Genomic DNA, 25,423 nt, shown 5'->3' on the forward strand with positions numbered 1-25,423 from the left:
CACAGCAGTGGCCTTAAGGCATCAGTCCTAGATGCGGCTTTGTAATTTTGCAGACCCCTTCAAGGCATCTTTCACAAACTCCCCTTTTGATGGCTCGACCTTGTTCGGTCCTCAAGTGAAAGACACTTTGACTAGATGCGAACAAGATGGCAAGACTCTTTCTGCCATAGGAGTCTGTTTCTCCACCCCTTCTAGACCTTACCCCAAAGGACAGAAGGGAGGGAAAATGTGGTTCCACAAATCTCAAGGAGTCACGCCTGACGCACAAAGTCAGTTTACCCCCAGAGGCAGAGGGGGTAACAATAATAGACGCCGCCCTAGGGGCAGAGGGGGTCCGCAGAATCAGGGTAGCAGAGAGCCTCTTTCTGACAAACCCTTCCAGCATCCCTGAGATGTTGCCCGATTGTCCGCCTTCGGAGCAGTCGGGGGAAAATTATCACTGTACCCAATAGCCTGGCTTTCCCTTTCTCAAGGCAAATGGATACAGTCAATTATATCTGAGGGTTACAAAATTCCCTTTATTCAAACCCCAATTCAACAAAAGGGGGAACCCTTCCAGACGTTCTACCCGGTCTAAGGGAACTAGCAGTACTAGAAATATCAAAACTGCTAGTAAAAAGAGCCATCCAGCTAGTCCCAGCGGACCAAATAGGATCCGGAATCTACTCTAGGTTCTTTTTAGTTCCAAAAAAGACAGGGGACTGGAGACCAATATTAGATCTGAGCAAACTCAACAAGTTTGTAAAGAAATCAAGATTCCGGATGGTCACGCTTCAGTCCATTCTGCCCTTTCTGGGCAAGGACAATTGGATGTGCTCGATAGATTTTCAGGATGCGTACTATCACATAAAAATTCACAGACTCTCCAGAAGATTTCTCCGCTTTCGGCTGGGGACCAGTCACTTCCAATTCAGAGCCCTGCCCTTTGGACTCACTACAGCCCCCAGAGTGTTCACCAAATGCATGGCAGTGGTTACGGCTCACCTGAGACGTCAAGGATTCCAGGTGTTTCCATATCTAGACGACTGGATCCTCACTGCCACCACCAGGCATCAGCTTCTCCAAGCCAGAAATTACACCATTCACACTTGCAGAGGGCTAGGAATTTCTATAAATTTCGAAAAATCTGCCTTGTCGCCTTGTCAATATATTACTTTTATAGGCGCAAATTTGGACACCGTACAACTTTCTGCAAGGTTGACAGACCAAAGGATCTTGGACATTCAAAGACATGTCCAAGTGATTCTATTCAGTAACAAAATTCAGGCCAGATTTGCTCTGAAAGTACTGGGTCTTATGGCGGCCGCCATAACACTTCTTCCCCTCGCCCGCTTTTACATGCGGCTGCTACAATGGATGCTATTCACCCAATGGTCCTTTCAACAACTTCCCATGCGTCACGAGATCATAGTAACTCCAACTTGCAAAAGACATCTGACTTGGTGGATATCGTCCCCTCAAATCCATCAAGGCAGACCATTTGTTCCTCTTGCCCCGGTTGCCACGGTTACATCGGACACCTCCCTGATCGGGTGGGGGGGCATTATCAGGGCAGAATGGTCCATGGCACTTGGCAACCTTTCGAGTACCATCTGCACATAAATGTTCTGGAGATGAGAGCAGTACTTTTAATGTTGCAAGCCCTCAACGACTCTCTTCCCCTGGGAACTATTGCAGTCCAAACGGACAATATGTACATAGTGTGGTACATAAACAGGGCGGAACCAAGTCCTATCCACTGTGTCGAGAGGCTCTCAGACTTTGGCAATGGGCAATCTCCTCTCACCAGTTTCTGATAGCAATGCACATCCCTGGGAAATCCAACATCATAGCGGACAGATTGAGCAGAGCTATTCTCATGCCTCACGAGTGGTCTCTCAAACAGTCAGTGACGGAAGAGATTTTTCAGAAGTGGGGCCTTCCTTGCTGCGACCTTTTCACTACACCTCAAAACAGCAAATGCCCAGACTTCTTCTCTCTCTTCCCCCTTCCAGGCCATCCCCCCAGAGACGCTCTAACCCAAGATTGGCCCCGGGGACTTCTTTATGCTTTTCCTCCTTTTCCGCTGATACCTCAGCTAATTCAGAAAGCAACCGCCTTGAGAGCCAAGTTGATTCTCATTGCCCCTTATTGGCCTCGACGGATTTGGTTTCCGCTCCTACATCATTACCTCTTGGTACAGCCATGGCATCTGGACCCGGTTCCAGATGATCTGACCCACCAGTCGGGTCAACTGCACCAATCCATACCTTCTCTCAACCTCACTGCTTGGTTGCTCCATTTCCATCCTTAGCCAGGCTACCTGTGATTTCTAATCCTGTACGGGATATCATAGTAGCTTCCCTGAAATCTTCTACCAGAAAGATCTACACTAGTCAATGGCGACGTTTCTCTTTCTGGGCATAAGCTAGGAACATAGACCCCTATACTGCTCCAATTCATTCGGTGTTGGACTTCCTAGCTGACATTTTTAATTCAGGATCCTCTTCTTCCACAGTGAAAGTTCAACTGGCAGCCATTTCAAATTTTCATATAGGCTTTTTGGACCACAACATTATGTCACATAAACTTTGCAAGGCATTCCTTCGAAGTATCTTTTTATTGAAACCTCCTATTAGAGACCCCCCACCACAGTGGGATCTAAATTTAGTTTTAACATCCTTGATTCTTCCCCCGTTCGAACCTGCAGCTGCCTGTTCCTTGAAATTGCTTTCTTGGAAGACACTTTTCTAGTTGCCATTACATCTGCCAGGAGAGTATCTGAGCTTCATGCTCTCTGTGTTCACCCTCCCTATCTAATATTCCACAAAGATAGGGTATCCCTAAGAACTAATCCGTCTTTCTTACCAAAGGTGGCATCTCAGACTAACCTAAATCAGTCCATTGATCTTCCAGTATTTTTCCCGAATTATTCTGATAGAGCTGAACAAAAGTTGCATTCTCTCGATGTTCACCGTCAGCTGAGATATTATCTGGATAAGACAAAAATTTTTAGGAAATCTGATCAACTTTTTCTATCCTATGCAGAGAACAGGAAAGGCCTTCCAGTTTCTAAGGTAACTTTATGTAGGTGGCTGTCTTCCGTGATCACTTACATTTATCAGCTCAGAGGCAAAGAGTTGGTTTCTAACACAAAAGCCCATTCTGCCAGAGCTCTAGCTACATGTACAGCTTTTCAAGCCAGACTTCCAATAGACACTATTTGCGCAGCAGCCACATGGGCCTCTCCTCATACCTTTGTCTCACATTACAAATTAGATTTGGTCTCCAGAGACGGAGCAAATTTTGGTTCCACCGATGTCCTTCAAGGATGCATCTGCAGTCCTTACATATGGGTTGTCCTGCCTCAGGCAGCCCTTCGGTCGGCCGAATTCCAAAGCCTGGGTCCGGCGTCGGCTGATGTCGCCCTTTTCCCCAACGTCAGAGCGCCTGGGGTATAAAAGCATCAGCCGACGCCATCTTCCTCAGTCTTTCTTGCCGCGTGGTGCCCGAAGCAGAAGCAGTTCGCAAATGCCAGTCGGCCAGCTCCTGTAACTTCAGCTACCGAAGACTTCAAAAGCTAAGTACCCCGTTGGGGACACTCTCTTGCCTCAGCCAATGTCAGATCAAACGCTTAAAGTTAATAATTGCTTAACTTGTGGGAAACAAATACCTCATAAGGATTTCCATTCTTACTGCCTAGGCCCAGACCACGACGTCTCGGCCTGTACAGCCTGTGCCTCCTTCAACCGACGCACTCTTAGGCGTCGGGCGGAGTTTGCAGAGGAATTTTTTGGGGCTAGTTACTGGTACAATATGCCGTCAGAGACTCCGACGTCTCACTTAACCAAAAAACGGAAGGACAAGGACCGACACACGCGGACCGTGGTTTCGGCTGAAACCACGCCTAGGCCTACCGCGAGTGTCTCGGTCTCGGCTGAAACCGAGTCCTTGGTACTTCCGACAGTCGAAACCGCACAACCGACAACTTCGGCCCCGGAGGCCTCTTCTGAGTCGGTTATAGAATTTCCCTCAGAAACCGGTGTCCCAGAAACATCCAACACCATTTCCCTAGACAAAACTACGCCAGCACGTGGAGCAGCGCCAGGCCTCCTGCATCCATGTCCATAAAGGCATTCACAAGGGCTAAAGCTGCTAAACAGCCAAAATCTCTGCCTCCCAAGGCTATTCCTCAGGGATCCACTATGGGTTCACAGATTTTAAGTTTAGCTGAGGACCTTATTTCCTTAATTAGGGGCTCTCAGCCACATCCGGACAGGGGCTCTCATCCTCCTCTAGACAAAAGGCCTAGGGTTGAGCCCACTGATCCCCAGTCCTCTGAGGCCTCAGATGGCTCTGCTCTTTCTGATTACCAGGAGGATGCCTTTACGGCTTCCGAGGATTCTGATGCAGAGGAATCTATTCCCTCTGCCTCCCCTCCTGAAGAGCTGTCCTTTGGGGAGACCCTTCACTCCATGAGAGAGCATTTCAAATGGCAGGGCCAGGAATTCTCTGATTTCAGGAAGAAATTAAGGACTTTTTTGCATTTACCTCAGCATAGACCTTTGGCTATTCCTCATGTTTTGAATGTCATTGATGATGTGTACTCTAAGTCTAGCATTTCCCCTGACTCCCTTCCTCTGGCTCCTGTCAAACCCGATAGGTACTACAGGGTCCCGGACTCGCATCATTTCCTTTACAAGGCCTACTCTGCTGACCCTGAAACTATTTCCCAGGGCCCTAAAGGGGTTGCATCTGCCACTACTAAAAATCCACTCCCCTCTGAAAGGGAGTCCAGGGCTTTAGAGAGATGGGGTAAAAAAGTGTATACTACTTCCACTCTTTCTGAGGGCATTAAATTGTCAATTCCATATGATACAGTACCAAGAGTATTTGTTGGATGAATTGCATAAAAAACTGTCTTCGCCTGAACCCCTAGATCGCAAGTCACTTCAGGATCTGGTACATAACTCCCAACAGATTAGCAACCGTTTTTTGCAGTGTGGTTATGATGCTTTGGAAGCTTCATGTAGGTCAGCAATGACAGGTGCAATCATACGTAGACATGCTTGGCTGAAGGAACAAACTCTGCCAGGTCATGTTAAAGCAAAGCTTCTGGATGCTACACTGGAAAAGCAAAAGTTATTTGGCTCCACTGCACAGGAGGTCTTAAAGAAATTTGAGGAAAAGGCTAAATCTGTACAAACAGTCAAAGATTTTCTCCAGGTCCAACCACCAAGATTCAGCAGAAATTGGCCCTCTAAGAATTGGTCCTTTCCAGACACAGAGAGATTTCAAAGAGGCAAGAACAGGCGTGCCAGAGGTAGAGGGCAAGCTAGAGGCTCCTACAGAGGACGTCAATGGCAGCCTCCTAATCAGAGAGGTAGTGCACGACCTACATCTGCTGCACAAGGACAGACTCGATGACTTTACCTTGACCCCACCAACCAGGGCTCAATTGGAAGCACCTTTGGGCGGAAAGCTATCTTTATTCTCAAAAAAATTGGCACAGTATTACAAGGGACAAATGGACACTGCAAATAATAGACAAAGGATACAGGTTCCATTTTCATACATTACCAAAAAGAAAAGGCATGCCAAACCTGCCACCGAATCAAAGGGCAGAGGCTTTAAAACAAATTTCCAACCTATTGCAAATGAAAGCTATAGAAAAGGTTCCTCTCACAGAACAAGGCCAAGGATTTTATTCCAGACTACTCCTTGTCCCAAGAAAAGAAAAACAATGGAGGCCTATTCTCGACTTGTCCGCACTGAATACTTATCTCATTGTGCCAAAATTCAAAATGCTGACCCTACAGCAGCTCCTTCCCATGCTGGGCAAGGGGTCTTGGCTGGTAACTCTAGACCTCAAGGAGGCATACCTGCATGTCCCTATCAGACAGAGTTGCAGAAGACACCTTAGATTTCTTGCAGGTTCAGAGCATGATCAATTCTGAGCATTGCCCTTTGGCTTATCTACTGCGCCCAGAGTATTCACGAAATGCCTGGCATCAGTAATTGCACACTGCAGACTTCAGGGGATTCAAATATACCCATACCTGGATGACTGCCTTATACAAGCGGACAGCCAACAAACATTGGTAAAACACTTGAATTATGCCATCCGCCTACTTCAGGCTTTGGGATACACAGTCAACATTCGAAAATCAAGACTTGTTCCATCCCAAAGAATAATTTTTCTGGGTGCAAAACTAGATACAACCACCCAAATGGCTTTTCTCACAGAAGAAAAACAAGAACTACCACCGGATTACTTCAGAAACCTGGCAAAGCAAACCCAACTGACTGCAAGGAAAATACTGCAGCCCCAGGCCCTGGGTTTCATGGCATCTTGCATTCTTCTGATTCCACAAGCAAGGCTGCAAATGAGGAAACTACAGTGGTACCCAAGGAGTCTATGGTCTCAACACAGTCACAGCCTAGAAGCTTTGATCCCCCTCATTCCATGCCTTCAAAAGGAATTTCTGTGGTGGGCTCAAGCAAGCCAGTCAAACATGGGTCTGCCTTTCAGCAAACCAAGTATCAGCCAAACCATTACCACGGATGCCTCAGACCATGGATGGGGAGCGCACATGGAGGGCAGATGCATTCAAGGACAATGGACACAAACAGAATTTCGCCTGCACATAAACCAAAAGGAAATGCTGGCAGTGATACATTCAATCGAGGCCTTCAAGCACTTCCTACATCAAGGCCACCTGCTAATAAAGACAGACAATACCACAGTTATGTGGTACATAAATGAGCAAGGAGGTACCCATTCTTACCCTCTTTGCAGGCTGGCAATGAATCTTTGGGAACTTTCCCTAAAACTAAATATAGAGCTGCAATCCCAGTTTGTACCAGGAAAAGACAATGTACTGGCAGACAGCCTAAGCAGAAACATCATAGATCCACACGAATGGATGCTGCACCCGGACACCTTTCTACAAATAACACAATCATGGGGAAGTCCGGACATGGATCTTTTTGCCTCCCACCACAACCATCAACTGAAGAAATTCTGCACAAGGACATACCACCCACAAGCATGGAAAGTGGACTCTCTCTCTTTCAGCTGGAATGCTCTAACAGTATATGCATTTCCACCTCTTCCGTTAATGACCAAGGTCTTACTGAAGATCAGGACAGAACAACCAAAAGTGATTCTGATACCCCCGGACTGGCCAAGACAACATTGGTACCCACTGTTAAGGAGCTTGTCACGCACAAAACCGTGGCCTCTACCACAATGGCCACTTCTTCTGACACAGCACAATTACAAAACTCTGCACTCCAGCCTAAAAACCTTGCAGCTGACAGCCTGGAAAATACCTTGACTCCTCGCCAGGATAAACTATCCAAAAGGGTAAAGGATATCATCAAGGAAGCTCGGCGTCCTTCCACAAGAAAGGCTTATTCAGCAAAATGGAAAAGATTTCGCACTTGGAACTCCACAAAGGGCCAAGATCCGACAGTAATGAGCATTCCACATATCCTGGAATACTTGGCAGAAATGCTCCATAATGGCCTCTCTTACTCTTCCATAAAAATTCATGCTTCAGCCATTTCAGCAGAGTACAACACTGATCCACCTGTATTTTCTCATCCGCTGCTAAAGCAGTTTCTAAGAGGGATAAAAAACATCAACCCTCCAAGGAAACCACCAGTGCCTACATGGGATCTTAACTTCATGTTGGAAAATAACTCTACCTCCCTTTGAACCAGCAGCATCTGCAGAACTACAGTTCCTGTCTTGGAAGACTGCCTTCCTTCTGGCCATAACCTCAGCAAGAAGAGTATCTGAGTTACAGGCCCTCATGGCAGTACAACCATTTCTTACTTTTCATCAGGACAGAGTCTCATTGAGAACCAATCCTTCATTCATGCCAAAGGTGGTATCCAGGGTCTCACTGAACCAAGCTATTCACCTGCCTACCTTTTTTCCAAATCCACAAAATAAAGGAGAGAAACTTCTGCATACCCTGGACATTCACAGACAGTTGCGCTACTACTTGGACAGAACTAAGACTTACAGGAAAACTGACCAGCTTTTTGTAGCATATGCTGCTGGTGTACAAGGAAAAGCAATTTCCAAACAGACAGTTTCAAAATGGATAGGGAATTGCATTTGATTCTGTTACTCTTTTCATGGCAAACCTGTGCCAGCCAACTTTAGACCTCATTCCACCAGAGCCACAGCCATCTCCACAGCCTTAAGAGGGGTGGCGCACCTGGCATCTGGGGCAAGAAAAACTGAGGAAGATGGCATCAGCTGATGCTTTTATACCCCAGGCGCTCTGACGTCGGGGAAAAGGGCGACATCAGCGACGCCAGACCCAGACTTTGGAATCCGGCCGACCGAAGGGCTGCCTGAGGCAGGACAACCCATATGTAAGGACTGCAGATGCATACCTATCGGACATCTACATTTATGGTAGGTACAAAACTGTACTTTCTCAAGAGTCTGTTCCATTGAGCCACCCAGGATAGAGGTGCTAGGGACACGGTCCCATCCAGCAAGAATGAAGGCGAGATTGACAACTTAACATTTAGAAGTTATGTACCTACCATAACGTTCCATGTTAGTTGTCTTCTCTCGCCTTCTTTCTTGTGTCCCGCCCTCCTTCCCCCTAGCCTGGTCAGACTGAGAAGATTATACATGTTCTATTAAGAGGTTATTACCTTTTTCTAGCTGTTCAGCTCCTAGTGTCACTAGATTATGTGGATCCTTTCTAGAGGGTTATGATGTTATTTAGTATTTTTTATTTCTTCCTCCTAAGTTGGAAGAAAATACTGCTATTTCTTTAGCTACCAAACGAGATCTGAGTAATCTCTGCCTTGCATCATGGGATATAGGGTTGCCTTGAGCTGGTAAAATTAGCTCTCGAGCTTAGCAAGTGCCGAGTCGGAGCCGAGGATCGGCTCCGAACCCATCCAGCAAGAAAGAAGGCGAGAGAAGACAACTAACATGGAACGTTATGGTAGGTACATAACTTCTAAATTCTTTCACAACTGTACTTTTTTTGGTTATTTGTGGGTGTTCTTCAAAATGGATAGCAATGACAGGTAAATTATTTTGACAGAAGAGCCTGTTTAGGTCCTGACAGCTGCTTTGTAAGCATCTGAAGTCTCAGATATGTCCTTAATACTGGAATGAGCTCAACAGCACATAATTTGGATAGAAAGAGGAATGCTGATTGAAGATTTTCTCCAGTAGCCTTTACTGTTTAATTGGCTTTTGCAGGTTCAGGGAAGTCCTACACAATGATGGGTACAGCTGACCAGCCAGGCTTGATTCCAAGGCTGTGTAGTGCACTCTTTGAGAGGATTCAGCAGCTGGAAAATGAAGAGCAGAACTTCAAGGTGGAAGTGTCCTACATGGAAATCTACAATGAAAAAGTGCGAGACCTACTTGACCCAAAGGGGTATGTTGCATAAATACCAGGCATGTTAATAGTTTTGTAGCAGTAAAAGAAAAGTCCTCAAATATTTTGTTTCGAAACTGTATAGGGATGTATCCCCAGTATTGCTGTTTTATTTACATCAGCCAAAGCCCTTTGCATTTGAGATCGTAGTCCAGTAATTAAGAGATTAGTGACCCACAGCAGTCCAAGAGTTTTTTTTTATTATAACCCAGATTGCTAGTAATTTCTTTAGATGAGCCCAGATGAATTACATCTCATATGGTTGAGAACCTGACTGGCCATGGGACCAATTTAGTATTCCAAGGAAAAAAAGAGTATGTCAAGTGAAAATTCAAATGTGTTATGGTGCTGTCTGCTGTTAATATAATACTTAGCCTGATGTTTTGATGTTGAAGTGTCTGACTGAAGTAGGTAATGTTTAATTTGAGATTATGAAAGATGATAGGAAGAACTTGCAAATCTGTTCTGTAAAGAAATGAGAGAATTGGGTATTTGTGTATGGTGTTTTGTAAAATTCAGAACTCTTGATGACCAAACCTCCATCTTGCCTTCTGAGATGGCCTTTTAGTTTCTCAAGGAGGCAAAAGCTGTATGGCTCATTTCTATACCATTGAGTGGGGAGCAGTGAGAAGGCTGCTGTCATCTGCCCAGGGAATTGGTGAGTTTTTTTTTGCTGCACTGGTAATGCTCTTCCCTCAGACAAGGACAGCAGGGCATTGGATAGGTGGGCTCTGTGTGCAACAATCTCTGCATAAGATCATGACAGAACATCAAACAGATCTGATGTCACTATCATTCTTCCTCAACCTGTGGGTTTTGGCTCCGACCCTCAGTTCCGACTCGGCCACTTTCCAAGCTGAGGAATCGAAGCTCAAGCTCCTCCCATCCTACCTATAATGCTTCATTCCCCCAGTCTATCTCAGATCTCGTTTGCCCCTCATAGAGTATAGTTGAGGTTGTTGTGGCCCCAGAGCTCGTCCAGTTTAAGAAAGTTTTTCTTTGTGAGTCTAATTTCTATCTTCTTCCTTTCAATTTCTCTTCTACCCAGTTTCACTTTTACCTGTTTTTCTCTGTTCTTTCCTGCTATTTGTTAACTGAGTTTTCTGTCTGACTTTTCACGCCTTTCCTGTACTGTTTCCTTCCATCAAAAAAAAAAGAGCGTTTCCTTTCTCTTCTCTCTCTTTCTTTCTCTCTGTCTCCACTTTTCGTTATGGAGTCCCAAGTCTGATCCTAAAGCAGACAAGCCTGTAGATTTCAAAAAATGTACTTCCTGTGCACACACAATTCTCTTGTCTGTTCCCCACAAGGAGTACGTTTAATGTCTAGAGCCCTTACACTTGAGCAGCTTCTGCCCTATTTGTTCTGCCTTCCATCCGCATGCCCTGGTGGATCTGTGGAACAAGCTTATCCTTAAGGGCTTGCTACCCTCTACTTCTTCTCCTGCTTATCCCTTCCACATCAATGGCTCAACCCCCCTCCAGGAAACCCAAGGAGACCAGGGAATCCAGGAAATGCTCACTGGATCGGTCTTCTTCCACTATGTTGGAGCCAGTGAAAAAAGTGCAAAAAGCATCGGATCCGACTTCCTTGGGGCCAACTCTGTTGTCTCCAACTTGTCCGCCTCCTCCTCCTAAGGCTCCACTGGCAGGTTCAGAACTGAGTTCGGACCTGAGCAGAGGTCTCCCTACAGGCAGAGATCTCCTAAGAAGCCACCCAGACCACACTTGACCCCTTTCACTAGGTCTTCACATAGTCTATCCGAGAATGACGTATATAGATTGAGGCAGTTTCCTCAGGCACAGATCCAGATGGGGGTTTTGCCAGCTTCATCCCCCACCGACTACATGAGCAGACTCTCCTCCTTCTGTCCTGTTGCTTCTTCTCCAATTCGACCTTCAGTTTTGAAATCTGCTGGTGCTTTGGTTCTGAAAGCGGAGACGTTGGAGCTGATGGTGGCAATTTCTTTGTCTCCAACCTCCTCAACGCACTCTGCCCCAACTGCATCGGTGCCTATTGTGTTTCAGAGCCAGAACCTTAATGTCTGTTGAGGTTACCTTGACTCCGAAGTCTTTGGAACCTTCGTTTCCCCTCAGAGCCTCAGTCTTTTGATAGCTTGGTCCAAACTCCCCCTTCAGAGCTGAGGGATCTGGGTGCTTGTGGGACATCTGTTCCATTGGCTTCAGTTCCATGTGGGACATCTGTTCCAGTGGCTTCGACTCCAGTGGTAGAGAGGGTCCACTCCCATCCCAGTAGAGCCTATTTTCTTCCTTCCTTGGCACCACTCTCCACCCCCCCCATGGATCCAGTGTCTGAGGCCTCTCGTCTACCACAGGGACAACCAGCCCTGGAGAGCCTTCAGTCCATCCCCAATTTTCTTTTGACACCTCCCCGGAGCATCCACTGAGGAGGTCCCTAGGAAGAGATGGTGTAGAAGGAGGCACTTGGGTTCCCCCTAAGAATCCCTCACTACAGTCAACGATTTAGAGGAAAGGGAGGGTCCCCAAGATCTCCACCTGAGGATGTCTTCTTTTCAGACATCCTAGAGATACTCAGCCAAAGAGGTGGTTGGTCTGCCCAAAACCCCACCCCAGAGGAAACTGTGCTTTTGGGTCCAACCCATCTACCTCCTGGGTGCCCCCCCCCCCCCGATGCACTGATTGAACTAGTATCTACCAAGGCATGGAAGGCACAAGCAAAGATAACAAGTTATGCTGATTAAAAGTAAGCTTGGAATAATCCTTCATCAGACATAATTCAAAATAACAAATGTCTGATGGCATTGTATATAATTTATCTCAATTTGTGTTGGGAGAGGGTGGGTCAGCACAGGGGTAGGCACCCTTTGTGCTCTTCTATATGCAAAATTGGGTGTGTCCAAATGGGAAAACCAGGAAATTCTTAATAATCAGGAATGGAATAAAAGTACATAGTTTTGTATGTCAGATTTGTGGCAGATAGGTTCCTCTGATGTTTGTGTGGAACAGAGTAACCTTGGTTCATATATTTCCCTTTAATATTGTTAGTAAAAGCCAATGGATGGGATATCTAGGGTATGTTCTGAAGATACTTATTGTGACGAACTTTCTAGGCTAGTGGACATTTTTTTTAGGGGCTATAGAGAGAACATGGTTAGTAAAGGTTAGTTACAATATATTATTTACATAGAGAAGAGGAGATAGGCCATGATGGATGCAAGGCTCTTGTGACAAATAAATAAATAGAGGTTTATGTAGTAGCAGGAAGGGAAAAACCCTAGAATTTTTTTCATATGGTAGTAATATTAAAGACATATTAAATATTGGTGATTGGATTTGTGTATTTTAAATATGGCTGCTTTTATTGATTTATGTCTGATGAAGGATTATTCGAAAGCTTTACTTTAATAAAAAGGCATGGAAGGAATTGGACACTGTAGACCCCATCCCGAAGAGGGCTGACAGGATTCTTAGTGTGCCTACTGACAAACCGCATTGGACTGAAGGGATCCCAGCAGATACCATGGTGGTTATGGCAGTCACTAAGAAGGAACTAGCCCAGGAAAGCTGTTCTGTCCATCCCCCTAACAAGGAGTCTAGGACTATGAACAGGTTCCGTGAGAGAGTTTAGGCTTTGTCAACTTATGCTTTACAAGCGCTAAACTACCTATCCCATTTTACTAGACTGCAGGGAGACCTTGTCAAAGATCTCTGCGAGTCTACACCAGAGTCCATGTCTGGCATGGATCAGAAGAACTTTCTTCCAGAATGGGGCATCCATGAGGTTGATCTCCCACACTGCACAGGGCACCTTTAGGGTGGCCTGTTTGGGCATTGCCATAAAGGTGCCATGCCTGGTTGCGGCTGTATGACATTGTGGAACCTTTTAAGGCATCATTCATTAATGCCCCCATCAGTGGATCATTCTTGTTTGGTCCAACAGTAAGAGAGAGACACTCCCGGAGTGGGAAATATGGAAGGACCTTGTCTGCCATCAGAATCTGTTTTTTTACTTTACAAAGGTCCTTCTCAAGGAACCAATATGGGGGAGAAAATTTGTGGTTCAGGAAATCTCTAGGTCCTTTTCAGGAATCTCAGGGAGACTTTTCCCCCAGAGGCAGGGGGGGGGTAACAGCTACAGTGGAAATAGCCACCTTTGGGGCAGAGGGGGTCCGCAAATTGGGTCTATATTATATGAACGAAGTTTTAAATATTCAAACAATGTGTGGGCGACACCAAATGGTTGAATGTTTAAAACCGCGCAAGTGTGAACGGAGATCACCGTAGGGAATTCTTTCCTTTACTTCAACGTAGTGTGATCTTGGAGTTGGTATATTTAAGTAGTGGGGGTGTGGGTGTGTGTATGGGGCTTGCTCCCCTGCTCAGAGTGATCAGGTAGGTTTTTCTTTTATTTTTACATTTTTTATTCTGGTTTTGATGTTTTGCAACTTCTTATGGTGTCACCCATATAGTGTTTGAAGTTGTAAAACTTAGTTCTTATAATATAGACTCCGCAAAACACAGGGTCTTGAGATTCCATATTGGACAGACTCTTCCAGCTCTTCTTAACGGTGGCCCTCCTCTGGAGGCAGTCGGGGAGAGCGTCTCCTTACCACCCACAAGCCTGGGTAACATCATGAATGATCAGTGGATGCTAAGGATCATATCCAAAGGATACATTATTCCCTTTTTGGAAAACGCCAAATCAAAGTCTCTTTTCTCCCCCGCTCCCCAATGTCCCACCCAATCAGAGGGAGAAGACGGCTCAAAAAATCACAAAGCTGCTACAAGAGTCATCCAGGAGGTCCTTCCTGACCAGATAAGATCGGGCATTTACTCAAGATTCTTTAGTGATAAAAGATGACAAGGGATGTATGGCCAATCCTGGACTTGACATCCCTGAACAAATTGGTGAAGAATTCAAAATTCAGGATGGTCACGGTCCAATCCATTCTACCTCTTTTGAGAATGGAGGACTAGATGTGCTCTGTAGACCTGAAGGCATGCATACTACCACATCAAAATGGACAGGTGCTCCAGACTGTATCTTTGTGTCAGGCTGGGAACTGGCCACTACCAATTCAGATCGCTTCTGTTCGGTCTCACCACAGTCCACAGGGTGTTCACCAAATGCATAGCAGTTGGTGCAGCCTGTCTCAGGCTGCAGGGATTCCATGTGTTTCCATATCTAGACAACTGGCTCCTAATAGCGCCAACCAGGCATCTACTTCTTCAAGCCAGAGATTATTTGCTACAGCTAGCTCCCTGTCTAGGCGTAACGATCAGTACTCAGAAATCTCAGTTGCAGCCCAAGTAGACTTCACTGGGGCATGTTTGGACATGATTTCAGCAAGGGGCCTACATTGCTTCCGGACAGGATCACAACTTTGCGATCTCGTATCAAACAGATTCTAGCTATCCCTGTTCCCACAGTGAATCTAGTGCCTGGGGGCTTTGGGATCCATGGCAGCCACGATAACTGTTACCCACAGCTCACCTACACATGAAAGTCTTGCAGTGGACTCTAGCAGTTCAAGTGGTCATTACACAGGCACCCCTTAAACTTTCCGATCATGCTTTCAGGAGTATGCAAGGACTCCCTTCTTTGGTGGCTTTATTTCTCAGAGGTTATGCAGTATTGACCTTTTGTTCTTTCCCCTCCCAAAGCCATGCTGACCATGGATGCTTCCCAGATGAGGTGTGGGGGGACATTGTGTCGGACGGTCCATGGCACATGGACTCCCCAAGAGACCAAATCGCATGTCAGCATACTGGAGATGAGAGTGGTCCTTCTAGTGCTGCAAGCTCTAAACAGCTTTCTTTTTGTGGGAACGATTTGCTGTACAGTCAGGCAATGCATCAGTAGTCTGGTACATCAACAAACGAGGAGAACCCGATCTTGCCCGTTATGTCGAGAAGTGATGAGGGGTGTGGTATTGGGTGATCTCTACCAACATTTTTTTTTTTTACAGCAATGCACATTCTGGGGAGTTCAACATCCTGGTGGACAGGCTCAGGCAAGTTCTTCTGATGCCTCACGAGTGGTCCCTGAATCAATCAGTGGCGAGCATGATTTTTCATAAACAGGGTCAACCCTGCTGTGAACTGTTTGCATCCCCTTTCAACAGCAAATGCAGCAGTTTCTTTGCCCTGATCCCAGCACAGGATCAGTCATCAAGGGACGCTGTAGTTTGCTTGGCCCTCTGGTTTGCTTTACACCCCCCCCCCCCCAAGTCCCTTTAAGCTCCAAATTTCTGCAGAAAGTATACAGGTTGAAGAGCAAAGTTATCCTTGTTGCCCCCTTCTGACCTCCTCAAGTCTGGTTCACCTTTCTTTGGTCTCCTCTAATTTGCCTGCTGATTACTCTGGACCCAGTTCCGGATCTACTGTCTCACCTGTTGGGACATGCCCACCCGCCTCTCCAAGGACTGAAATTAAATGCATAGTTTCTCCAATTCCAGCGAATAGTTTCTCCAGTTCCATCCCTGGTCCGAAAAATCTTGATCTCTGCGCACAAGTCCTTTACTAGGAAACTCTGCAAGAGTAAATGAAAGAGATTTTCCTTATGGGCCCAGCAAGAACAGTTAGATCCTTTTACTGCTCCCATTCTGAAAGTTTTGGATTTTTTTGGCTTCCCTCTTCTAACATGGAGCCAGCTACTTCACTGTGAAAGTCCAGCTAGCAGCTATTTCCAGTTTTCATACAGTGGAAAATTCGTCATCTCTGGCTTCATCTAAATTTTGCAAAACGTTTCTGAGAGGTACCTTTTTGCTTCACCTCCCGATTAAAGATCCTACTCCTGCATGGGATCTGACCATGGTTTTACAAGCCCTAGTCCTTCCACATTTTGAACCTGCGGCTAAGGTAGTTTTGAAATTTGTCTCATGGAATACAGTTTTTCTGGTAGCTAATCACCTCAGCAAGAAAGGTTTCAGAGCTACAAGTCCTTTCCTCTAAACCTCCTTACCTTATCTTTCACAAAGATAGTTAGGCTACATACCAACCCATCTTTCTTACCCAAAGTGGCTATGGAAAATAATGTAAATCAAATCCATCAACCTTTATGTTTTCTTCCCCAACTTTCAAAATAAAGGAGAGTATACCTTCCACCTTCTGAATGTTCATAGGCAATTACATTTTTACCTGAACAGAACTAAGTCTTGCAGAAAATCAGAACAGCTGTTTGTTTCTTTTTCTGATGTAAGGAAGGGGTGAGCCGTCACTGTGACTACCCTTGCCAAATGGTTGAGAGATTGTATTTCCTTTGTGTACTCTTCCAAGAACAGGCCTTTACCAGGCAGAATCAAGGCTCATTCTACAAGGTCTATGGCAGATTCTCAGGCCTTTGGTCTAGTAGTGTGTCTGTTGATGATGTTTGTGCAGCTGCAACTTGGTCAAGTTCCCACACCTTTGTTACACACTACAAGCTGGACATTACCTCCAGGAATAGAACTACTTTTGGCTCTGCAGTGCTCCATAATATCCTTCCTTGAGGGCTGCCCTAGGGTTATTGTAGCTGGGAACTCTGTCCCACAGGTTGAGGAAGAATGACACAGACAACATCAGATAGAGAGGTTATGTTCTTACCATAACGTTCCATCTGTGTTATCACTGCATTCTTACTTAACCATCCCTCCATCCTTCACCCTGTCCATGACTATGAGAGACCTGTTGGATGACTTCATGGGAACCACAGTTCCTGGTTGAGCTTGTGATCTTTATGCTTGATCTTGTTTTCTCTGGCATTTATAATGCCCCCTTGGTCTCTGCAAGATTGATCGTTTAGGTGCAGGGTTGTTGCAAACTTGATCTGAGGTACACTGGGGGGAATGAGGCAATATGGGTAGGATGAGAGAAGCTTGAGCTTTGATTCCTCTGCTTGGAAAGCGGCTGAGTCTGATCAGAGGGTTGGATCCAAAACCCATAGGTTGAGGACAAATGCAGTGACAACACAGATGGAACGTTGTGGTAAGAACATAACTTTATTCTAAGCAGCAAAATACAGTATTTTCTGTCCAAAGGTGCACAAATAGGCAAACGCGGCATCAGTTGCAGATGTGCTGCAGTGAATGCTATGTCTGACTGCTACCATAGGTTCAGTGGTCAGACGATATGCATGGCTACAGGGTCAGTCCTCCTTAATGAACAGAACCCATGTGTCTGTTACTATCTCTCAGACCTGAAGAGAGAGGGAGAACTCTTTTTGATGGGGGGGGGGGGGGGAATGATAGTCTCAGCATTTTGCTTCTAAAGGGAGACCTCCCTGAAGAGGAATCTGTGTGATTTGTCAGAAAATCTTTCCCTAGATGCTCTTCTGTGTTTGTGAGAGGGCCTAAGCTTCCTCTTTACAAAGGAAGTGGATTTGGCGGGATGGTTCTTATGGTATGTAGGGAATGTAGAGAGGCAAATCTGCCTGCAGTCTTTCATGGTCTTGCCTTGGTGTTGCAAAGTTGTGAAAAGATCAGTAGGTTGTGGTCTAAACAAAAGGTCATGGTCTAAAGGGGAATCCAAGTCTTTTGATTTGAAGTCTTCAGGGTTGGGCTGACCTCATGGGCACACACGAATGGACCCTGAATAGACAGGTCTTCTAAGCAGTCATATGCCACTGAGGTACTCTGCAGACTGACGTCTTTGCATCTTCAGATCACCACCATCTCCCTGTGTTCTGCACCAGGGCCTCCTCTCCTCTGGCCTGGAAGACAGAAGCATTCACCTTGTAGAGGACAGGGCTGCCATTAATTCCAAGGGTCCTACTAAAAATCCAAAAGAACACTCCAAAACTGCTGCTACTAGCTCCCTTTTGGCCAAGACAGCACTGGTTTCCATCCTCCTCCATCTGTCAAAGGAAATCCACTGGGAAATTCTGATGCAACATACCTAATAACCTAACAAAAAGGTCAGCTTCTACATCCCAACTTAGCCCGTCTCAGTCTCACTCTGTGGAAGATTGGGTTCTGATCCCTAAAAGACATTTATTTTCAGAGGATGTGGTACATATTTTACAAGAGGCCAGGAAGCCCAAAACCAGGAAGTCGTATACAGTCAAATGGAAAAGATTCACCATTTGGTGTCATAGGCACAGACTGGAACCACTTTTATTTGAGGCCCCCACAGTTCTTCAGCATTTTTCTGAGCTTTTTCATTGTGGATTGGCAATCTCATTCATTACAGTCCACTTGTTAGCCATCAATGCCCGTTTCCCTCTTGATCCTCCTGATGTGCAGGACAGCGGTCATGCACCTTAAGCTTCCAGGGAAACAAATTATTCGACCATGGAATTTTTAATTTGTTCTGGAAAAACTCACGCTACCCCCTTTTGTGCCAGCCACACCTGCCATCTTAAAATTCTGCACATGGAAAACTGACTTTCTACTGGCTCAAATGCTGTCATGCAGGGTGTCTGAACTCCAGGCACTCGTGGCTACTCCTCCCTTTATTTTCCACAAGGACAGGGTAACGCTTGGGACCAACCCTTCTTTCATACCTAAGGTAGTGAATGAAGTATCCTTCAATCAAGCCATTCACCGATCTTCTTTCTTTCCCAGTCATCAAAATGGAGGGTAGGGGTCATACATTCCCTAGACATTCACAGGCAGCTGAAGTTCTATTTGGACAAAACAAAGACTGTCAGAAAAACTGACCAGCTGTTTGTTTTTTTCATGGATGCCAAGCTAGATTGAGTCTCAAAGCAAAACCATTGCATCCTGGATCTCGAAGGCTGTCACATTTTGCTACTTATAGTGTGGCAAATCCTTGTCTTCCTGCCCTAAAGCACATTCCACTTGGGCAGTTGTCTCTTCTGGTGCTTTCCACAAGGGTGGTGATGCCAAGTTCATCTTGGAAGCAGCTTCTTGGTCCTCTGTGTGTACTTTCACCAAGTACTACAAAATTGGTGCTTTCTCAATGTCTAGGACTGCTTTTGCCAGATTAGTCAGTCATCTCTGTTCTCCTGAATAGTTCTTCACTCTAGCCATCTGCTCCTCTCTTCTTTTCTCTCTCCAGGTCTCGGAATCACTAATCTGTTACGAATACTACAACAGTGATTTCAGTTAGGACATAGTACAGTTATGTATGAACTTTCCATGGCACTCGATGTCCTATTGATCACCGTTGCAGTATTGCTTCTCTCCCTCCCTCCTTGCCCTGTACTATCTTGCTCACACACACACCACATCTCCTTTCTTGGGGGAGTTTTCTACTTGTTCAAACTTATACCCCTCCTAGCTGACCATTTTTCCTGTCTCGATTATCTTTAGGCTGCTGGCATGGAGATGGTCTAAGGATCTGTCACATTCGGCTGTCTTTAATACCCCCGATGTACAAAAGATGAGCTCATACGTCAGATGTACAAGCTCGGGAAGGTAAAACTTTGGTACCCTAGCTGGATGTCTGTACCAAAAACCCATCTGTCGAGTACTGCAACAGCAATAAGTAGGACATCTACTGTTACGGTAGGTTCTTACACAACTGTATTTTCATACACAATTGTACCTCACTACTTTATTTGCTGTAGCATATTCCTGAGAAACTGAGCTCATTTTTTTCATTCTGTATAAAGACTCAGCTCTATTTCAGTTTTAGAAGCTAGATAGAGTAAGGGACAGCATATCTATCTGCCAGTAGGCAGTTTTTAGCTTTGTCTGTTTTTTTTCATTTTGAAGGTTTTACTTTGCATTCCTATTACAGGAGTATTTCTGTTTGCATATTTAACTTTTCAAATGTAATAATTTATTTTGTCTATTGGAGGTGGAAAAGTGTTACTCTGCTTTGAATGCTTATGGCTGATGGTTTGATTGATGTCAATTTTCATTTTATCCTTGATATATGGGTTCAGTTCCGAGCTTCAGAACCGACTTTACCATTACTACAGCTCGCAAAAGCCAAAAACTCTCAAGCTTAACCCTTATCCACATGTGGTTTGTATAGCTGGCCTGTTGTCACCAGTTATTTACAAACTTCAACTTTTTTTTCGTTATGGCAGATAAACCTAAAGTTTCTGGATCAAAAAGTGCCAGAAATGTGGGCGCAAAAATGTCTTTGTCAGATGCTCATTCGCTATGTGTTTATTTCCTTGGCCCTGTTCACCTTCAAGAAGATTGTTCTGTATGTCACAGTTTCAGTCACAGGACACTAGTGGAAAGATGTAATAAACTTGTCTTGAAGGGTATGTTTCCATCTGTCTTTAGTGAGGTGTTATCCGGCGCTGACAAAGCGAAGAATAATACTGATATCTTCTCCTTCTTCATCTTCCAAAGTTTTGGAGAAACCAAAGAAGAGAAGCCTATCTGTGCCTTCCACTCCATCAGCACCATCCTTGAAAAGAGCCAAGTCTTCAGTTCCTTTAGAACCTTTGGAACTGACAGGCTCGTCTACTAAAACTTTGGTCCCAAAAGGACCTTTATTGGAGCAGACAGTCTTTGGCACCTAGCATTTCTGTGCAGGAGCATCTGGATTTTTCAACACCAAAACTTTCAGTGCAGACGTCTCTTCTGTTAACTATTCCAGCACCAAGTAAGCAATTTGATGAGCCATCCATTGTGGATCTTCTGAGAATCTCATATGCACCTTCTTTTGACCCCTTTGCAGGAAAGCTGCCTTCGCCTTTTCTGGAAAGGCCAAAATCACCCTCCACTCTTTCTGTTCATTCCACCAAGAGCTTAACTGAAGATGATGTGGAAAGTCTGGTGAATATGATACTCTGGGCGAGAGGGTTGTCTGGTACCTCTTCAGCCCCAGCCCTCTTAGGTATGGGAGCCGATCCTTCCCTTACACCTCCAGGTTTTCCTTCTCTGGCCTCATCTGAAGCATTGGAGTTCTTTGCTCCTAGCCGCCCAGCATTGACTGCATCTGTTCCACAGTTATCCCTATCTTTGGAACTGCTTCTTGCTCTGAGGTCTTCGGTCCTTTCGGATTTGGAAGCCTCAGGGAGCCAAGTTGGCTCTGACAGTTCTGGGGGGAGTGAGTAGACACCTATTTTTTCCAAGCCGTCTTTGCACCTTGGGGCTTCAGCACGGCTCTGCTCCAGTCTTGGAAGCTGTCTTTTTGGAGTGGGAAGTGGCCATGGTTCGGAGGCAATCTTTCTCTGTTCTGGACTTCTTCCCTCTTTTGGGGGTCCAGCTTTTGAAGCCAATGAGAGAGCCCGGACTGCCACAGAGAGTTGACCCCTTTCACTTGGGAGCCAGTGTCCCTTTCCTCCTCACGCCCAGATATTCAACCCGCACTGCCACTGGGTCAGTAAGTGCCAAGAGCGCAGGAGTCTCGGATAACGGATCTTTCCTCTTCTGATACCTCCCCACATCACCCCACTGAGGAGGTCCTTAAGTAGAAAAAGTGCGAGAGGAAATACTTGGATTCCCCAGAAGAATCTGTCACCAAAGACACTGACCTCTATAAAGGTGAGGGATTTCCAAGGTCATCCCCTGATGCCTTCTTTAGAGACATCCTGGGAATATTGAAACAGAGGGATGACTGCAAGTGCCAAATTCCCTCTTCCAAGGAGTCAGTGTAGCTGCAGGCCTTCTGCACTCAATCCTCTACCTCTTGAGTGACTCCTCCCACTGATGAGCTCATTCAGTTGATCTCTCAGGGGGTATGGAAGGCCTCTGATAATATCAAACTTATCCCCAGGAGACCTGACAAATTTCTGTCCACCCCTGAAGACAAACAGTTCTGGACCAGGGGGGTTAGCAGTTGATGCCAAGGTCGTGGCAGCAGCCACAAAGAAGGAACTGGCTGAAGAGAGTTCCTCTATCCGTTCACCCAACAGAGAGCCTCGAGCGACTGATAGATTTGGGAAGCGTGTCTATGCATCATCGACCTTTGCTTTAAGTCCCTTGAATTTCTTGGCACACTTCAGGCTTCAGAGGGATCTGGTCAAGTAGTTATCCGATACCTTTGCAGGAACAGTTTCTGAGGACGTCCAAGAAAAGGTGGCTTGCCAGTTGGCTACCCTGGAGTCTGTCTCCAATTTAACCATGAGGCTCATAGCTCATGCAGCTGAAGGGACCACCAGAGTGCCTGTGTGACCTTTGTTGAGCCTTTTAAGTCTTCATTTGTCATTGCACCCTTTGACGGATCATCCCTGTTTGGTCCAAAAGTTAGAGAAATTTTATCCAGGTGTGAGAAAGATGGAAAGACCCTTTCTGCTGTGAGTGTACGTTTTTCCACTCTAACAGCCACTCTCTAGAAATCAGAAAAGCAGTTGAAAAATGTGCTTCAAAAAGTTCCAAGGCCTTTTCATGACGCACGTGGAGGTAGTTCTCCCAAGGACGGGGGGGGGGGGATTTCAATGGAAGATGCTACCCGCATGGCAGATGTGGCCCGCAAAACCAGCATTTCAGGGATTCTTTCTCTGGTAAATCCTACCAGTACTTCTGAAAGGAGGCCAGATTGTCTTCCTCTGGAGGCAGTCAGGGGATGCTTATCCCTGTACTGAAATGCCTGGCTACAAATAACATTGGATACTTTGGTGCAGAGGATTATATCCAGAGGCTGTACAAATGTTCTTCGTGTTTCAGTGTTACAGCCTTTACATTTGGATAATCTGCTGGCAGGTTGCCCTCAGTCTGCCTGAATTCCAAAGTCTTGGGTCCTGCGTCGGTTGATGTCTCCTCTTCCATGACGTCAGGTCGCCAGGGGTATAAAACAAGCAGCCATTGCCATTTTCTTCAGTCTTGCCACGCGGTGCCCGAAGCAGAAGCCCTTTGCAAGTGCCAGTCGGCCGACTCCTGAAATATTCAAATTTGAGTTTCAGAACCGAAGTCTTCACTAAAGCGAAGTACCCCGTTAGGGAAACTTTTTTCTTGCTCCATACCAATGTCAGAAAAAGTTAATAATTGTATTACTTGTGGGAAGCAAATACCTCATAAGGATTTCCATTTATACTGTATTCCTTGCATAGGCCCTGATCACAACGTGCCTGGCTGTCGGGTTTTGTGCTAGATTTAACCAACGCACTATTAAGCGTCTGTATATTTTTGCCTCAAAGTATTTTGGAAACAGATTTAACTACCTAGAAATGTCATCAGATAGCAATCCGACTTCCGGAGTACATAAAAAAACACAAAGAAAAGGACAGAGAGAGACCGTCGAGGTCCAAAACCGACGACGAAGCTTCTCATAAGCCAGTCGCCGGTACTCAGTGAGGCACCTTCGCAGCCCCTGATACCCGCTACTTTCAAATTGCAGGCCCCTACTGACACCCATGTGGAGTCCGGCATGCCGCGAGATTCTTAAAGTATTGGACCCACGGAGGTATCTCCCTCGGATGGGTCCGGAGCCACTGAGCAGGCACTGGCTTCTGAGGATGTATTCAGGCCTCAACATCTTTATATCAAACAGACAACTGCAAAACCAAAGATAAAAGCAACTTCTAAAACTAAAAAATGACGCATGAGCCACGTGCACAGGCATCTTTGCCTAAAAAACAGTCAAAATGGCTGAAGACCTTATTACCTTGATCAGGGGTTCCCATCCCCCTCCAGATAAGAGGCCTAGGCAAGACACTGATTATGAATCTTCAGATCAGGTTTCTATTTCTTCTGATCAGGAATTAACTATACCTCTCTATGAGGATTCTGGTGCAGAGGAGTCTATACTATCTGCATCACCTTCTGAGGATTATTCATTTAGAGAAAACTTGCATACTTTGAGGGAGCATTTTCACTGTGAGAGTCAAGATTTCTCAGAATCAAAAAAGAGGCTCAGATTTCCTTCTCCCTCAGCACAGGCCTTTAGTCATACCCCCTGTTTTAGACATTGTGGATGATATGTTTTCGGAGTCAAGCTTGATCCCTGACTCCTTACCTCCTGCTCCCAGCAAGCCTGATAGATATTACAGGGTCCCTGACTCACACAAATATTTATTTAGAAACCCTGCTGCTGATCCTGAATCTATTTCACAGGGTCCAAAGGGAGTTTAGGCCTCAACAGCAAAAAATCCTACCCCCTCTGACAGAGATTCAAGGGCACTGGATAGATGGGGAAAAAGGTTTATACATCAGCAACCTTGGCAATTAGGGCCTTAAACTGCCAGTTTCATATGCTCAAGTATCAACAACATGTTATGGGATTGCTGAAACAAAATTATGTTGATTTCTGAATGTGCAGAAAATAAAGAATTGCAGAAATTATTGCATGTAGCTGAACAAGTTGGAAAGCATACTTTCCAATGTGGTTTTGATTCCTTAGAGGCCTCCTGCAGGGCCGCAGTTACCTGATCTGTGATTAGGAGGCATGCCTGGCTAAAGGAACAAAATTTACGTGATCATGTTAAAGCCAAATTACTAGATGCAACTTTACAGCATGATACTCTGTTTGGTATTAAGGCAGAAGAGGTTTTAAAGAAAATGGGAAGACAAAGCTAAGTCTATGCAAACTGTAAAAGACTTCTTACAAGTGTAGCCACCAAGATTCAGTAGACACTGGCCTACAAAAAATTGGTCCTTTCCTGTGTCAAACAGAGCTCAAAGGGGCAAATCCAGATGCCCTAAGGGTTCCAGATACCGGTCACAAGATTCATACAGGTCAAAGCAATGGGGCGCTTCTACCTCCAAATCTGGAGGAGATAAAGCGCAAACCTACAGGAAACAGTCCCAGTGACTTCCCTCTGCCTTCACCAAGCACTTATCTTTTGGCAGCACCCTTAGTGGGAAAATTAGCACTTTTTGCCCAAAATTGGAAGTTAATAACCCAGGACAAGTGGGTGCTAAACATAATATCACGGGGATACAGATTCCATTTCCATACTCTGCCAATGGCAAACAGTTGGCCAGATCTGCCAAAAAATCAATGGGAAGAGGCACAGAAACAGGTTACGTCCCCCATGGATATGGGGGCCATTCAGACAGTACCAGAACAGGAAAAAGACAAGGTTTTTACTCAGGACTGTTCTTGGTACCGAGAAAGGACAAGGCCTGGTGGCCAATACTGGATTTATCGATTTTGAAGACATACCTGGACATTTCAAAATGCTGACTTTGCAGCAGCTTCTGCCCATGCTGGGCAAGAATGCTTGGCTGGTAACATTAGACCTAAAAGAGG

At 45.5% G+C, this 25,423-nt stretch overlaps 1 protein-coding gene across 1 annotated transcript in view; it reads left to right on the forward strand.

Moving 5' to 3' along the window:
* The window catches only part of KIF13B (kinesin family member 13B), a gene marked incomplete in the record, with an annotated part of 3,953,176 nt that overhangs the window by 461,843 nt on the left and 3,465,910 nt on the right, over positions 1-25,423 (forward strand). Inside the window, 1 exon segment of the mRNA XM_044062707.1 lies at positions 9,227-9,407. Coding sequence (XP_043918642.1) covers positions 9,227-9,407 — 181 coding nt within the window.

Source organism: Protopterus annectens, chromosome 2.part1 (assembly GCF_019279795.1).
Source record: "Protopterus annectens isolate FY-2018-M chromosome 2.part1, PAN1.0, whole genome shotgun sequence".
In the NCBI taxonomy this organism is placed as follows: Eukaryota; Metazoa; Chordata; order Ceratodontiformes; family Protopteridae; genus Protopterus; species Protopterus annectens.